At 49.5% G+C, this 15,341-nt stretch overlaps 1 protein-coding gene across 1 annotated transcript in view; it reads right to left on the bottom strand.

Annotated features, from left to right (window-relative positions):
* Positions 1–15,341, bottom strand: part of ST8SIA1 (ST8 alpha-N-acetyl-neuraminide alpha-2,8-sialyltransferase 1) — a 130,937-nt gene that overhangs the window by 10,530 nt on the left and 105,066 nt on the right. Inside the window, exon 3 of the mRNA XM_015416467.1 lies at positions 10,632–10,741. Within this exon, the coding sequence (XP_015271953.1) occupies positions 10,632–10,741 (110 nt within the window). The remainder of the gene's footprint in view (positions 1–10,631; positions 10,742–15,341) is intronic.

The following is a 15,341-nucleotide window of genomic DNA, read 5'->3' as shown; positions in this document are numbered from 1 at the left end:
GAGGGTGGAATATAAATTGAATAAAATAACTTAACTACATAAATAAAATATATAACATGCCCTGACCTGGATAGTCCAGGTTAGCCTGCTCTCATCAGAACTTGGAAGCTAAGCAGCGTCCCAGCAGCTGCACTCTGAGCAATTAGACGGCATCCAGTCGGACATCATTCTCCACTAATTAAATACAATGGGGCACATGTTAACTGAGAACTGTTGTTGAGAGGATGACGCATACTTCCCTCTCTCAGACCAGCTGGGCCTTTTAGCCAGTGCATCAGGCATCCAGACGACAAAGGGGGAAGGGAGGGGGGACACACTGCAAAATGTGGATGTGTTTGGAGTGATTTACGACCTGGAGAGCACAGAGTAATCTAGTTCACGGTGATCTGATTCAATATACGTTATTAGATCTGCTTCCCATCGAAGCCTAGCCGACCTGGGGTACAACTGGAAAGATGATAAAATTGATTAGTGAAGGGCGAGAGTTGTGGTTATACAAATACGGAAAGTCTAACCTGTGCGTTCCTGCCCAAAAATAGCCCTGAAGACCACCAAGGAAGTCAAGGGTCACGACACAAAGGCAGGCAATGGTGAACCACCTCTGGTTGTCCCTTGTTTCGAAAACCCTACAAGGTTGCCATAAATCGGCTATGACCTGCCAGTTTAAAAAAAAAAAATTCACATCACTGCCCATCAAATGGTCTGAACATCATTCTTGTAGGCCAATCTCTGGATTTATGACCTTTTCTGGGCATGGAGCAGGGGTCCCACTAAGCTGAGTTAGTGTGAGCTAGCTCACAGTTTTTTAGCCTCTGGCTCACACATTTTTGTCTTAGCTCAGGAAGGACGGCTCCAGAGCAAACGAAGTTATGCAGCCGCAAAATCGCTCGCTCACAAGTTTAATGCCAGCAGCTCACAAAGTAGAATTTTTGCGCACGACTCCACAGCTTAGAGGGAGCATTGGTCTCTGGGGGTGTGGGGGGAGGTATTTGTGAATTTCCAGCATTGTGCAGGGGGGTGTACTAGATGACTCTGGAGGTCCCTTCCAACTCTATGCTTCCATGCAATGTCTGCTCGATCCACTTTCTCCACACCACGCATAATTTCAAGAGGTCTCTACCATATATTCTCCCCCTTCTCATTTTTCTAAACTGAGAAGTCCCAAAATTCTTTCAATCTTTCCATGCAGGGAAGGCATTCCATCTTTACAATGATTTTGGGTTGCCGAGATGACCCCCCCCCCCCCGGTTTCCAGTCCCAGGCGGAGAGTTCATTTAACTCTGCCTTCCCTCGACTTTTCGAGAATCACCATGGACAGAGTCAGCCAATTTCCATTATTTAGTGCTGCCTCCTTTCCCCTTTACTCGAGACAGCTCAAAAGAGAAGACCGCAGCAAACGAAAACTTCCCCGGGGCCTTCAGCGGAACTGTCCATGGTATTTCGTGCAGCAAGCGGGCCTTTAGACGCTACCCTTTGTTACTGATCCGGAGTTTATATATGTGAGCTACCCAAAGGCATTCTGCTTCTCCCCCCCCCCCCTTTATTGAGGAAGCACGAGAGTGCAGTAATTCCTGGCTCGTCCAGGAAGCTGATCAGATAGCCTTGGACAGGTTGCTACGTCGCAACATAACATAACTTGCAGGGCTGCGGGGAGAACAAACAAGTTAATCTCTGTGAATCGGTCTGCCCTTTGAGCAACGAAGCTGCGTTCAGCAGTTTTAAGGACTAATGTCTGCTTTCTATTGACGGGTGGCCTGGGCTCTGCTCTGGAAACGAATCCACAGCTAGAAGGCAACTGAACCTTATACTGGGGGGCTTCTGGCATGGCCTTTTTTGGGGTTGTGGGGGGCCCCTAGGTAGAGTGTCCAGGGCACCCAGCTACCTCCCACTAGGCCCCCTCAAGAGCCAGCCAAGTGCAGTGGTTAAGTGCGTGGACTCTAATCTGGGAGAACCGGGTTTGAGTCCCCGCTCCTCCACTTGGACCTGGCTGGATGACCTTGGGCAAGCCGTAGTTCTGATAAGAGCTGTCCTTGAAAAAGAGCAGTTCCTGTCAGAGCTCTCTCAGCCCCGCCTACCTCACAGGGTGTCTGTTGTGGGGAGGGGAAGGGAAAGGAGTTTGTAAGCCACTCTGAGACTCCTCTGGGTAGTGAAGGGCGGGGCATAAATCCAATCTCTTCTTCTTCTCTCTTCTCTCATGCTTTTCTTTCCATCCCATGTTTACATGCCTTGAGAGCCTGTGTGTAATACAAGCAAGGTGGTGAAGGAAAGAGAGCCCATTCTGATCTGTGAAGGAAGGAGGAGGAGAGGGAGGAGGAGGAGAGATTGGATTTATACCCTGCCCTTCACTACTCTGATTTCACACAAGAGCTGAAGGAGAGGGAGGAGGAGGAGAGATCCGCTTCTATTGGTCAATTTCCCACTCGAAGCCGTGTGGCTGCATTTTGACCCGCAGCTTCGCCCGATTTTCCCTGCGGTTTCATGATCCTGTTTTTTGAGGATCACGAAAACTTGGGCAAAGTCGGGCGAAGCTGCGGGTCAAAACGCGGCCGCACGGCTTTGAGTGGGAAATTGGCCAATAGAAGCTGGGCAAAGGGAGGCGCGACCGCAGCGCAGCTCTTGTGTGAAATCGGTCTGAGAGAACAGCTCAGGAGAGAACAGCTCTGAGAGAACTTGTGACTGGCCCAAGGCCACCCAGCTAGCTGCATGTGGAGGAGTCGGGAATCAAACCCGGTTCTCCGGATTAGAGTCCACTGCTCTTGATCACTACCCCAAACTGGCTCTGAAGGGACACTGCATCTTATGTTCTTGCCAATCAGGGGGCTCGGGCGGTCCACAGCCCTTACAGCCAGCCAGTAGGCTGAGGCCAACATCAGATGTTTTATTCATTCAGGGAATTTCTATGCCATCTCTCCAGAGGACCTGCTCGAGGCAACTGATGAGGCAAATCGTAACACAAACCGCAACAGTGCTAACAATGAACAAACTGCTTAGGAACCCGGTGTTAAAAGCCCAGGCAGAGAATAAGACAGTATAAAAATGTCTCAAAGCATTCTCAGGCTAGAAGCAAGCTATAAAAGACGTTAAAAGATCAACCTCTGAATGAAAAGCCTGGGCAAAAGGAAACACTCGGTTCTGGCATCTACCATTGGGGGGAACCTATCTGTGAGAAGAAGAGACAATTGCACAGAAGAAATAATGATGTTTTCATGGTCTGCCGACAATCCCTTTACATTTTCATTTCAATACTGCATTTCTGTTCCAATCTCTGTGCAGCCGCTCTGGGCAAAGGTCGACTCTGAATTCCCATCGTAAGATGAAACAGGGTGATTGGCATTGATGGGCACTTACAGATTGCAAAAGTCACCACTTTTCAAGATCCGTCAAGGACAGAGTGAGCTCCACAGCTTTCACATGCGGCCCAACTCAGACGACAAGGCCTGTTGAGGTGTGACCACATATGAATGGAACTCACTCTTCTCTAAAGCTACACGAATCTCCAAGGAGCCAATAACGTTTTTAAGCTTTCAGAGAAAAGTGGTTATAAAAACATGAGCTGTGGGGTTTTTTAAAAAAATAAATAAATAATAATAACATTTCATCTCACGAAAAAAACTGAAACAATCAAATAACTATAGAGGATTCCAGCAGATCACATCCCAAATGCTCCATGGGGATGGATATGGATTTCAGAAACGCTCAGAAGCAAGCTAAACTAGGAGGGTTCATGGCTCAGTGGTAGAGCATCCGCTTGGCACTCAGACGGTCCCAGGTTCAATCCCCGGGAGCTCCAGGTAAAAGGACCAGGCAGTAGGTGAAGGGAAAGACATCAGCCTGAGACCCTGGAAAGCCATGAAGTGGGACTGTGACTCAGTGGTAGAGCATCTGCTTGGCATGCAGAAGGTCCCAGGTTCAATCCCTGACATCTCCAGTTAAAAAGGACCAGGCTGTAGGTGACGGGAAAGACCTCTGCCTGAGACCCTGGAGAGCTGCTGCCAGTCTGAGTAGACAATATCGACCTTGATGGGCGAAGGGTCTGATTTAGCTGTTGTAGATTTTCCGGGTTGTACGGCCATGGTCTTGGCATCGTCGGACCTGACGTTTCGCCAGCAGCTGTGACTGGCATCCTCAGAGGTATGACACAGAAAGATGGAGTACTCTCTGTGTCAAGGCAGGTCCTACAATGCCAAGACCATACCCATGCAACCCTGTCTGTGTAGGCAATACTGACCTTGATGGACTGAGGGTCTGTTTCAGTATAAGGCACCTCCACGTGTGTACTTGTGAGTGGCACATGTGGGGGCTGTGACCTAGCACTGCAGTGACTCGTGTTCCAGGGTTAGAGTTGGGGAGGCCCAGGTTCGAATCACCACTCTGCCATGGAAGTTTGCTGGGTGACTTCAGGCCAGACAGACGTTTTCAGCCTCACCTCACCTCACGGGGCCGTTTATGGGGATAACACGGAGGAGGGGCAGGCAATGTTGTAAACTGCTTCGGGTTGCCACTGGGAAGGAATCTGGGGTATAATTAAACAAGCAAAAAATGGGGGCCACTCAGCTCAGACTCCGCCAATGGCACTGACAAATTATTATTGTTATTTAGTTCGTTCATACCCTGGCCTTTCTCCCCGACGGGAGATAGCGACTTACATTGTTCTCCACTCCAGTTCCTTCCATCTCTCCTGCATCTCCATGAATGTTTCAGATCTTTGTTTACTTTATTTGTATTGGCTTTATTTATATCTTTCCTTTCAATCCAATGGGGACCCAAAGAGGCTTACATAGTTGTACTTTACTACTTTCCACTTCTTGTTGTTCAGTCACACAGTCGAGTCCGACTCTTCGCGACCCCACGGACAACATCACGCCAGCCTCCCCCCCCCCACCTCTGGAGTTTGCTCAACTCCATGTTCGTCGCATCGATAACATTGTCTAACCATCTCATCCTGTGCGTTCCCCTTCTTCTTTTACCTTCAATCTTTCCCAGCATCAGGGTCTTCCCCAGTGAGTTAAGAGAGAAGAAGAAAAGACATTGGATTTATACCCCACCCTTCACTCGGAGTCTCAGAGTGGCTTACAAACTCCTCTCCCTTCCCCTCCCCACAACAGACACCCTGTGAGGTAGATGGGGCTGAGAGAGCTTTTTCCAGAACTGCCCTTTCAAGGACAGCTCTTGTCAGAACTACGGCTTGCCCAAGGTCATCCAGCAGCTGCAAGCGGAGGAGTGGGGAATCAAACCCGGTTCTCCAAGATTAGAGTCCGCACTCTTAACCACTACAGCAAACTGGCTCCCTTCTCATTTGGTGGCCAAAGTATTCGAGCTTCAGCTTCAGTATCTGGCCTTCCAGGGAACAGTTAGGCTCGATTTCTTTTAAGATTGACCGATTTGATCTCCTTGCAGTCCAGGGGACTCTCAAGAGTCTTCTCCAGCACCACAATTCGAAAGCATCTATTCTTCAGCACTCGGCCTTCCTTCTGGTCCAACTCTCGCAACCATACATTACTACTAGGAACAGCATCGCTTTCACCATACGGACCTTTGTTGGCAGGGTGATGTCTCTACTTTTTATTATGCTGTCTAGGTTTGCCATCGCTTTCCTCCCAAGGAGCAGGTGTCTTTTAATTTCATGGCTGCAGTCACCGTCTGCAGGGATCTTGGATCCCAGGAACGTGAATTCTGTGACTGCTTCCATGACTTCCCCTCCTATTTGCCAAGGAGAGATGGGGCCGGATGCCATGATCTTACAGAGAGTGATTAAAATGTGGGATTCGCTGTCAGAGGATATAGTGATGGCCACAGGAAGAAAGAGCTTTCAAAGGGGGATCAGACAGAGAGGAGAAGTCTATCAATGGCTACTAGCCATGGCGACTGAGGGGAACCTCCACATTCAGAGGCACTACGCCTCTGAATCCTAGAGCCAGGAGGCAACATCAGGGAAGGCCGTGGCCTCTATGGTCTGTTCTTGGCCCTCTAGAGGAACTGGTTGGCCACTATGTGAGACAGGATGCTCAACTAGATGAGTCAGATCCATCAGGGCATTTCTTATGTTCCTCTCCTCCATGTTATCCTCACAACAACCCTGTGAGGTGGCTTAGGCTGAGCACACGTGAGTGGCCCAAGGTCACCCAGCGAGCTTCCCTGGCACAAGCAGGAATTCGAACCTGGCTTTCCCAGATCCTAGTCTGATACTTTAACCACTGTATCACCCTGGCTCCGTCAGATATTCTCTCTCTAAGATGCACGATGAAATTCCACCTTTCATTTCCCCTTGATGAGGGGAATCCACAGCTGTCAGTTTACGTGGACTCTTTTTACACCTGTCACACCGATATCCTTCCCGACACGGGAAAAGGACATATGTAAAAGCACGTGCAAACTCCAGAGCCTTTCAAATCAATGCGAAACCTCAAACTGATGTTCGCAGTGCAGGAACTGAGCTAAATACTCTTCAGTCCCTGTCAATAGATTAAATCACAGCAGCAAGAATTACAGGTCAGTTCATTCTAGTACTGGGCATACCAGGTAGTGTTCCCAGCTCTGGGTTGGGAAATTGTATAGGATTATTGCCCTCACGCCTGTCCAGGAATGAGGGGAAAACCTACACTTTACAATAACTTAAACAATAATCCAGAAAGGTATGCTACCCTCTCTGGATTTCAGAACAAAAGCCACCAGAACCATTTTTAACTAGAGTCCCCTTCCAGCCCAAGAGCAAGGTTCTGACTCTTAGCTGGCCTCTGGGATGTAACACATTAGCAACTCTAGCTCAGAGATGCACTTAATCTTACATAGGTAGCATGTGGCCAGCTAGGCACAGGAGTTTAGCCTTGAGATCCAGTAACAACATCAAACAAGCTAGAAACCAGGATAAGTTTATTCAGCACAGAACTTAGCAATTAGACTACAAGGATTTCAAAACAAGAAAACGTATGGCTCTTGGCCCTCACTAAACATTAAGGAGATCTACATAATTACCAGAGATTATCTATAGTCCAAGATTGTCCAGTGTTATAGTCCAGGTACCATCTTTGTGCAAGCATGCAGCCATGTGTTCAGCCTCACAAAGGAGTTCTTTGTCTCTCCCAGAGACAGCATGGCAAGACAGCATTTCAGGTGTCCATCCAAGATCTCACAAACAGGAACAGAGAGAGAGCTCTCCTCCAAGGGCAGACAATTAAAAACCCCAATCTAGTCCCAAATTAGCCCTGGCCAGGAGCCAATTGGAGTAGACATAGGAGTGTCCAATTGTTGAGTTGCCATGGGTACAACATCTGAATGGCCAGAGCTCTGAAGGCCACACCTGCAGTCATGTGACCCCCAAATTCCAGCTAGTCCATGGGCTACGTGCCTTCTGACATGCTTGGCAGAGGCCATCTGGTCTCTGTCAGCATGGAAGTGTGAAGAATGTGGGGTTATATGGCAGGGCTATTGGGGGTGGAGCCTGGGGAGAGTGTGATTTGGGGAAGGGAGGGTGTGATTTGGGGAAGGGAGGGACCCCTTCACAGGGTATAATGCCATCGAGTCCCCCCTCCGAAGCAGCCATTGTCTCCAGGGGGACTGATCTTGGTCATTTGGAGATCTATTTGTAATAGCAGGAGACAGGCCCGCAGCCAGGATTTTGTGGCTTGCACATGGGTTTGTATCTTTACACATTGCATTCCAATGTTTTCTCTGTCGTTTTTCTGTCTTTTTTTTAGATCCGGTTTGTGGCGATGTTTTTAACACATTATGCCATCCATGTGCAGATTAACACTAGCCACCCATGTGTAGATTAACAAAACACTACTGAGGCTTTCCAGAACTACTGTCCCTTTACATTTTCCACTCTTCTAAAACTTTTTTAGTCTAATTACTTCCTGCCCAGTTGCCCACTAGCCAAACCATGATACTCAAGGTTACTTGTCAGTGACCAAACAAAAGAAACCACCGGTGGGCTGACATCATGATATCACTTCTGGGGGAAACCTGGAAGTGACTCCAGTCCTCTCTAGGAATTGTCAGAAACTCTGTGATTCCAGTGATTCCTAAGAAGGCACAAATCACTTCTGGGGTTTTCTGCAGAAGTGACATCACGCTATCACCAATGGCACCCTTCATGTCCTTGCCAAGACTCACACTGGTTGCTAGGCCATTCCTGGCAACCCCAGAAAAAAGAATACATGCACAAAATCATCCAAGGCTTGTCACTGAAAGGAGCCATTGTAAATACAAGTATGGCAGCTGAGTATAAGAAAGCACCATAACCTGGGGTCATTTTGTAGAAAAAGAGCTAGGGGAACTCATTGGCATAACTCATTAGCATATGCCACACCCCCTGACATCATAAGGCCCGGCGGTGGACCTGCAAGGCCGGTGGGAGTGCGAGGAAGCCCCGCCAAGGCCCTCCCTGGCCTCAGGCAGGGAGGGGTGGGGAGAGGCAGGGAGGAAGCAACTTACCCTCCCTCTTCTCCTGCCTCCTCCTGGCTGAATGAGGGCCGGAAGCGGGGCGGCCGGAAGCAGGGGGTGGGGCTTCGTCCTGTGCCCCGCCCCCTGCACCTCACCCGGGGGAACTGCGATCCCCCACGATCCCCCCCGAAATGACCTCTGACCATAACTGTAGTACAGTATGGCAACTGCGTTTTTCACACAAGTTCACACTGCTGGATGGGAAAACACACTGCAAGGCAGAATTCCTTCTAAGTGTTAGACTTGTACCTACTCTAGATTTACAGTTTCGCAAATTTACACACGAAGTGTCTTTCAGCCATTCTCATGATATTTGCAAGCACATGTGAATACACTCAGCACAGAACGGAAAGTAGCTCATTCCAATTTGAGTGCCTAGTCTGCCTAGTGCAGTTTTTTTACAACTAAATTGCACATGGGGGGGGGGAAGTGATATAAAATGTCACTTGTGCGAATGACCTTCAAACAATGGAACCGATTTTTAAAAAAGTTTTCCTGCCCTACTGGAACAAGATTTTCAAGCAGCTTGTTTCTCTCTTCTTTAAGAACAAAGAAGGCATATTTATTTTAGTAGTAAAAGATGGGTCTCCAAGTGCATTATTCAGGGCTTTTTTCCCCTGGAGTTCCGGAACCTGTTCGACAAAATTCCTTTAAAAATGTTTAAAAGCTCATGAGTTTTCAGTATACAGACTGAAAACTTCATTTCCCTCTGGAGAGTTCCAGCACCAATTTAAATTAAAAAAAACACCCAGCCCTGGCATTATTTAAATATTAAGGCAAAGGTAAAGGTTCCCTTCCTCGAAAGCCAGTCGAATCCGACTCTAGGATTGCGGTGCTCATCTCCATTTCAAAGCCGAAGAGCCAGCGCTGTCCGAAGACGTTTCCGTGGTCATGTGGCCGGCATGACTAAACACCAAGGTGCACAGAACGCTGTTACCTTCCCACCGAAGTGGTACCTATTTATCTACTTGCAATTTCTTGCTTTCGAACTGGAACTAGAGACGGGAGCTCACCCCGTCTTGCGGCACCCGAGTCTTGAACTGCTGAACTACTGACCTTCCACAGCCTGCAGTTCAGCGTCTTAACCACTTGAGCCACCGCAGCTCCATTTAAATATTACATATTACATATTTAAATATTACATATTTAAATATTACATATTACATATTTACTCTGTAACCTAAATTCACTCGTAACGCCAACCTCCCCTCGACAGTCTCCAAAGACAAGCGATTTTGCAATCTCCACAGCAATTTACTTATTACATTTTAATCCCTTTCTTCCTCCAAGGTCCTCAAGGCCCAGCACATAGTGCCATCCACCTTCATCCTCACAACAGCCCTGTGAAGTAGGCTGGCTGGGAGAGAAGGACCGGGCCGAGGTGACCCAGTTAGGGTCTGAAAATTGGTGCCCCCCCAAAAAGCCACAACCCAACCTTCTAGCTGCTATCCCCAGAGGAGCAAGTTTGTAGGTATTCTGTGGAGAGAGACGTTGTAGGAAGGTTGCAGAATCCTAGAACCACAGAGCTAGTCCAAGCCCCTGGCTCAATGCAGGATCCTCATCTTCCGACATGCTCCAAATGAAATCATTTGTTGACTGACTTAAGTACAAAGCAAACTGCCTTGAGGGAGGCCAAACCCTGGATTAGATGGTCCATTTTGGTTCATTTCTTATATTCTCCAGAGAAAAAAAATTAGAAGAGGTGAGTGGTAGGGATGCCAGCCTCCAGGCGGGGCCTGGGGATCCCCCAGAATTACAGCTCATCTCCAAACTACAGACATCAACACTCCTGGAGAAAATGGAGGCTTTGGAGGGTGGACTCTGTGGCTTTGTGCCCCACTGAGGTCCCTGTCCCCCCCAGGTTCCATCCCCAAATCTCCAGGAGTTTCTGGCAACCTTACTCCCCCCTGCCCCCGCCAGTGGTACGGGGGAACCTGGCCAGCCTAGTGAGTGGTCTCTGTCTCTCTCTGCAGTCCGATTAATTCCTAAAGCAACCTCACCCAGCAACCTCTGGCTCCCATGGAAACCCTAAATGTTGGCATTGTAAGGAAGCCTCTAACCCCTTTTCTCCTCGATTCCTACAAATCACTCCGGGAAAGAAAAGGGGGACCAGTTGCAAACACAAAAACTTTCAGCGAGACAAGGGAGACGGAGGGGGAGGTGACGCCACTGCCGGGCAGCCGTCTTACCGCATGACAAAGTCCGCTTGATCTATCTGTCTGCCACAGCCGCTCCTCTTCAGAATCCCACCGTTTCCCACCACGGAGCACTTCTTCAATGGCAGCTGGAATGGGGTTGCCTGGCAACAGAAAACAAGGCCCATTTTTTCCCCACTGTCGAGCACATACACAGGAGCTTTGTCTGGAGACCCCGAGACGCCTCAGGAACCGGGAATTTGGGGCGAGCGCTTTCGGGTAGCGGAGGGGAGCGAGAAAGAGGACCCTCTGAGGGCGAACAGCTGAAGCATTTTATTCTTCTCTCCCCAGCTAACTCCTCAGATCAATTCACAGTGACTTTGGTTCCTTTCAGATGGGCTGTTCAACCCACTTTGACTCCTGAAGGCAAATGGGTTTTGTGTACCTTCCCACACACCTCAAGGATAAGACTCTGTCCTGCCGCAGTTAATGAAGCTTTAATCAAAAAAACGATTTTGTTCCAATGTTGGTTTTTTTTGGAGGAGTTTTATTCCTTTATTGCTTGCTCCGAATGAGAAACCAAAAGCCAAAATGTTAAAGCCAATGTGATGTTTATCAGCACCCAGCGTTGCCAACCTCCAGGTGCTAGAATGCCAAAAACAACATCCGGGACAAAAAAATAACGAAGAGTCGATAAAGATAAGTTGCAAGAGCGTTTACTGTCGTAATTCTGTAGGAAATTTTCTTCTGTTATCGCTCACACGCTACAGAATTGTCTACAGAATTACGACAGTAAACATTTTTTGCAACTTATCTTTATTGGCACTTCGTTATTTTTGTCATGGATGTTGCTTTTGGCATTCCACTTCCTCCTGAGATCTCTCATTTTTGGCGTCAACCTCCAGGTGCTGCCTGGAGATCACCCACTATTACAATTGATCCCCAGACAACAGCGATCGGTCCCCCTGGAGAAAATGGCTGCTTTGGTGGGTGGATTCGATGGCATTAGACCTCACTGAGGCCGCGCCCCTCCCCAAGCCCCGCCCTCTCCAGGCTCCACCCCAAATCTCCAGGTATTTCCCAACCCAGAGTTGGCAACCCTAACTTTAGGTGTGTGAAGCCTTTAAAAATAATCTGCTTGCCTTTGGAAGCCAAAATGGGTCAAAGGGCACATAGGAAAGGGACTTTAGGCTGACTGGATTACAGTCTTCCCCCCACTTAAGGAGAACTGATAACAGCATCTTCACCTTTCTACTGTCTCAGACATGATGGTTTTACACTCACAAGCACCTGACACCGTAGGCTTTCACTCACCCAAATGCTTGCTGGAATAAATCGTGTTGGTCTTTAAAGTGCTAGTAGACCCCACTTTGATTTTGCTGTAATAAACTAACACAGTGGCCCCTCTGGGATTTATTTCTACAGCCTCGTGCTCTTCGGTAGACAACACCCCTCAAATCTTGCCATCTCGGCATCAGAACTTTCAGTCAGTGTTGTTGAGGGCAGCGGCAAGAGGGCCACGATCAACCAGGCGCCCGATACCCTGCCTGGGTCCAGTGCCAGCAGAAAGGCCTCCTCTGTGTATAGGATTGCCTGTTGCCATCCCGCCGATGGGGGCGGGGTTTCCCCCGATTTTGGGGGGCCCAATGCACTGCTGGCCAGCTGGGAAGCCCCACCCCTGAAGAGCCCCACCCAACATGCCCAGCGCGATGATGTCGCCCAGAGGTGATGTCATCATGCTGGGCACACTGTGCGGGGACGCTCTAGCACTTGGGTAAAAAAAAAAATCTCTATGGTGACTATAGAGTTTTTTTGCCCAAATGCTAGAGCGCCCCACACAATGTGCTTGGCACACCAGAAGACCCCCCCCTGCCAGCAGCCAGGTAAGACCCAGCAACCCTATCTGTGTCGTTTTCAGTTGCCACAGAGACCACTGGAGGCTGGCTTACCTACCAACCTCAAGGTCCTCCCAGAATTACGACTGATCTCCACGTTCAGATGGGTAGCTGTGTTGTTTGGCAGTAGAAGAACTAGATCTAAGCCTGGTAGCACCTTAAATATCTACAAGATTTGTAGAGTGCCTTGGAAATCCTGTTGGTCTCTATGGTGGTGCGGGACTCGAATAGAACGGATCTCCACATTACGGAGATCAGATCCCCGAGGAAATGACCACTCCAAAGGGTGGGCTTTTTGGCATCACAACCATACCGAGCTCTCTCCCCTTCCCAAACTCTGCTTTCCCCAGGTTCGATCCCCAGATCTCCAAGAACTTCTCAAAGCTTGTGTTGGCAGTGAAATCTGAAAGCAGCCAGTTGTCTTTCCGTCGGTCTTGGTCTCCCTCTGGTCCCACCCTTCTCTCCGACTTCTGACTTCCACTGCTCAGAGTGGCAACAGAAAGCACTAGGCAAACCCTTAGCCCATCTGCATCCAGCTGAGTTTATGCAGACCTTTTATTTGGTACAGTGTTTTATTTGAAAAGAAGAAAAAGAAAAAGAATAGGAAGAAGAAGAGGAGGAAGAGGAGGAGGAGATTGGATTTATACCCTGCCCTTCACTACCCAAAGGAGTCTCAGAGTAGCTTACAAACTCCTTTCCCTTCCCCTCCCCACAACAGACACCCTGTGAGGTAGGTGGGGCTGAGAGAGAGCTCTCTCGAGAACTGCCCTTGAGAGAACAGCTCTGAGAGAAATTATGACTGACCCAAGGTCACAAGAGAAGCTGCATGTGACAGCTCTGGGAACTCCCAGATTAGAGTCCGCGCTCTTAACCACTACACCAAAATGCTTGTAGGGTCGCCAAATCTCTAGGCTGGGGAATTCCTAGATATTTTGGATGTGGGGTGTGGGGAAGGGATGTGATGTGATGCCGTAGAGTCCACCATCCAAAGCCGCCATTTTCTCCAGGGGAACTGATCTCTCTGCTGTCTGGAGATGTAATTCTGGGAGCTCGTCAGCCGCCACCTGGCAGTTGACAACCCTAACTGCTTGCATTTGACATCCACTCATCTTTTGGTACATTTTCATCTTCTCCTCCCTCCAAGTAGCTCAGGGCTTCATATGTGCTTCTCCCCCCTCTATTTCATTGTGGCAACAACTTTGCGAGGTAGGTCAGGCTAAGTGTGCATGACCAGCCGAAGCTCGACCATCCAGTTTCCATGGCAGAGTAGGGATTCGATCCTGGATCGCCCGGATCCTAGTCTGAAACTCTAACCACTACACCACCGCTGCCAATGAAAAATCTTTTTTATATATAAAAGCCTCCTGGTGGTGGCACTCTCCAGAACATTCGACACGCTCCCGAATTGGTTATCATAGAATCATAGAAGGTTAGAGTTGGACTCTGCAGGTCATCTAGTCCAACCCTCTGCACTCTGGTGTGTCAGTCACAGAGTGTCTGTCTCCACTGGCTGCGTTGCTGCCTCTGTGGGCGTGGTCCCACCCACAGAGGCGGCATCCAGCATCTCGACCTCACTCTCCTTCGAAACGATGGACGGGTCAGATGCTCCAGCAGCCGGGGGTCTCAGCCCAATCATGCCACTGCTGCGAGCATCCTCTCCCAAGCATGCATAGCTAGCCAGGCTGCACACGACCCAACGACGGATGGGCTGTCCGCTCCAGCGGGGGGGGGCTCGGCCCAATCCTGCTGCTGTCACCGCCCTCGCCCGAACGCACGTAGCTGCCCAGGTTGCACGCAACCTGACGACGAACGGGCCAGCCGCTATAGCACGGGGGGGAGGGGCTTGGCCCAATCCTGCCTCCACTGTCGTCCTCGTCCAAGCCCGGCTACAGGTCACTGGCCGGGCTGTAACCGGATGATGGATGCGCTGGCCATTCCAGCATGCAGGGAGAGCGCCTCAGGCTGAGCCCGATCCTGCTGCCGACTATCAGCAGCTGGCTGGGCTCTCACTGGATATGGGCTGGCACACCACCGGGCCTGAGGCTGCTGGAGCTCAGAAGCCACTCCCTCGCCCCCGGACTCCGGGGGGTCATGAGGGGAGAGAGAGCGGGAGACCGGGGGCACCTCTGTCGTGCCGTGCTAGGGCCCGTTGTCTTCCTCCACAACAGGCTTTGCTCCTAGTCATTATATAAATATCATAGAATCATAGAGTTGGAAGGGACCTCCAGGGTCATCATATAGGAATGACAGCAGGAGGATTGCGGCGGTCACTGTTTTCCTGCGCCCGTGACAACAATCAGCCTTTTTGGACAGGGGGAGTGAATCACCGCAAGCGGATCCTACAGCTTCGCAGGCTTGTTCAATTGTTGGCCATGTGAACGGACTGGACAGCTCGCGAAATAACAGGTTCTGACTGTGATGAATGAGTCAGCATCGCAGGGTAAGAGAAGCCTGCTTAATTTGGACACGGATAGCCCTTTGGAGCTTAATTGCGTGCTCAAAGCCAGTCGAGCCGCCTGCAAGTGCACTTAGCCACCTGCGGATTGCTCCCCCGTGACTGTACAGATCAAGTACGTGCTTAAACCATGTGGATTTCAAAGATGCACACAGTCGGCCCTGCACTAAACGAGCAGGCTTTGTGGAGACTTCCGAGCATGAGCCGGCAGGGAATGTCCCGGTTCCAGAGGTGTTTCCTGAGTCATAAGACTAGGACAGGTTTTTTGATCATCTGGACCTATACTGAAGACTCACATGGAACCAGCATGCACAGGCTTCATTACCACTCACTGTTATTCACTTCTGAGTTCAGGATAATCAGGACTTTTTTTGTAGAAAAAGCCCAGCAGGAACTCATTAGCATAATAGGCCA

This window comes from Gekko japonicus, unplaced genomic scaffold (genome assembly GCF_001447785.1).
Source record: "Gekko japonicus isolate JY-2015 unplaced genomic scaffold, Gekko_japonicus_V1.1 scaffold2164, whole genome shotgun sequence".
Lineage (NCBI taxonomy): Eukaryota > Metazoa > Chordata > Lepidosauria > Squamata > Gekkonidae > Gekko > Gekko japonicus.
The sequence above is the reverse complement of the archived record's forward strand: the minus strand, read 5'-3'. Positions and strand labels throughout refer to the sequence as shown.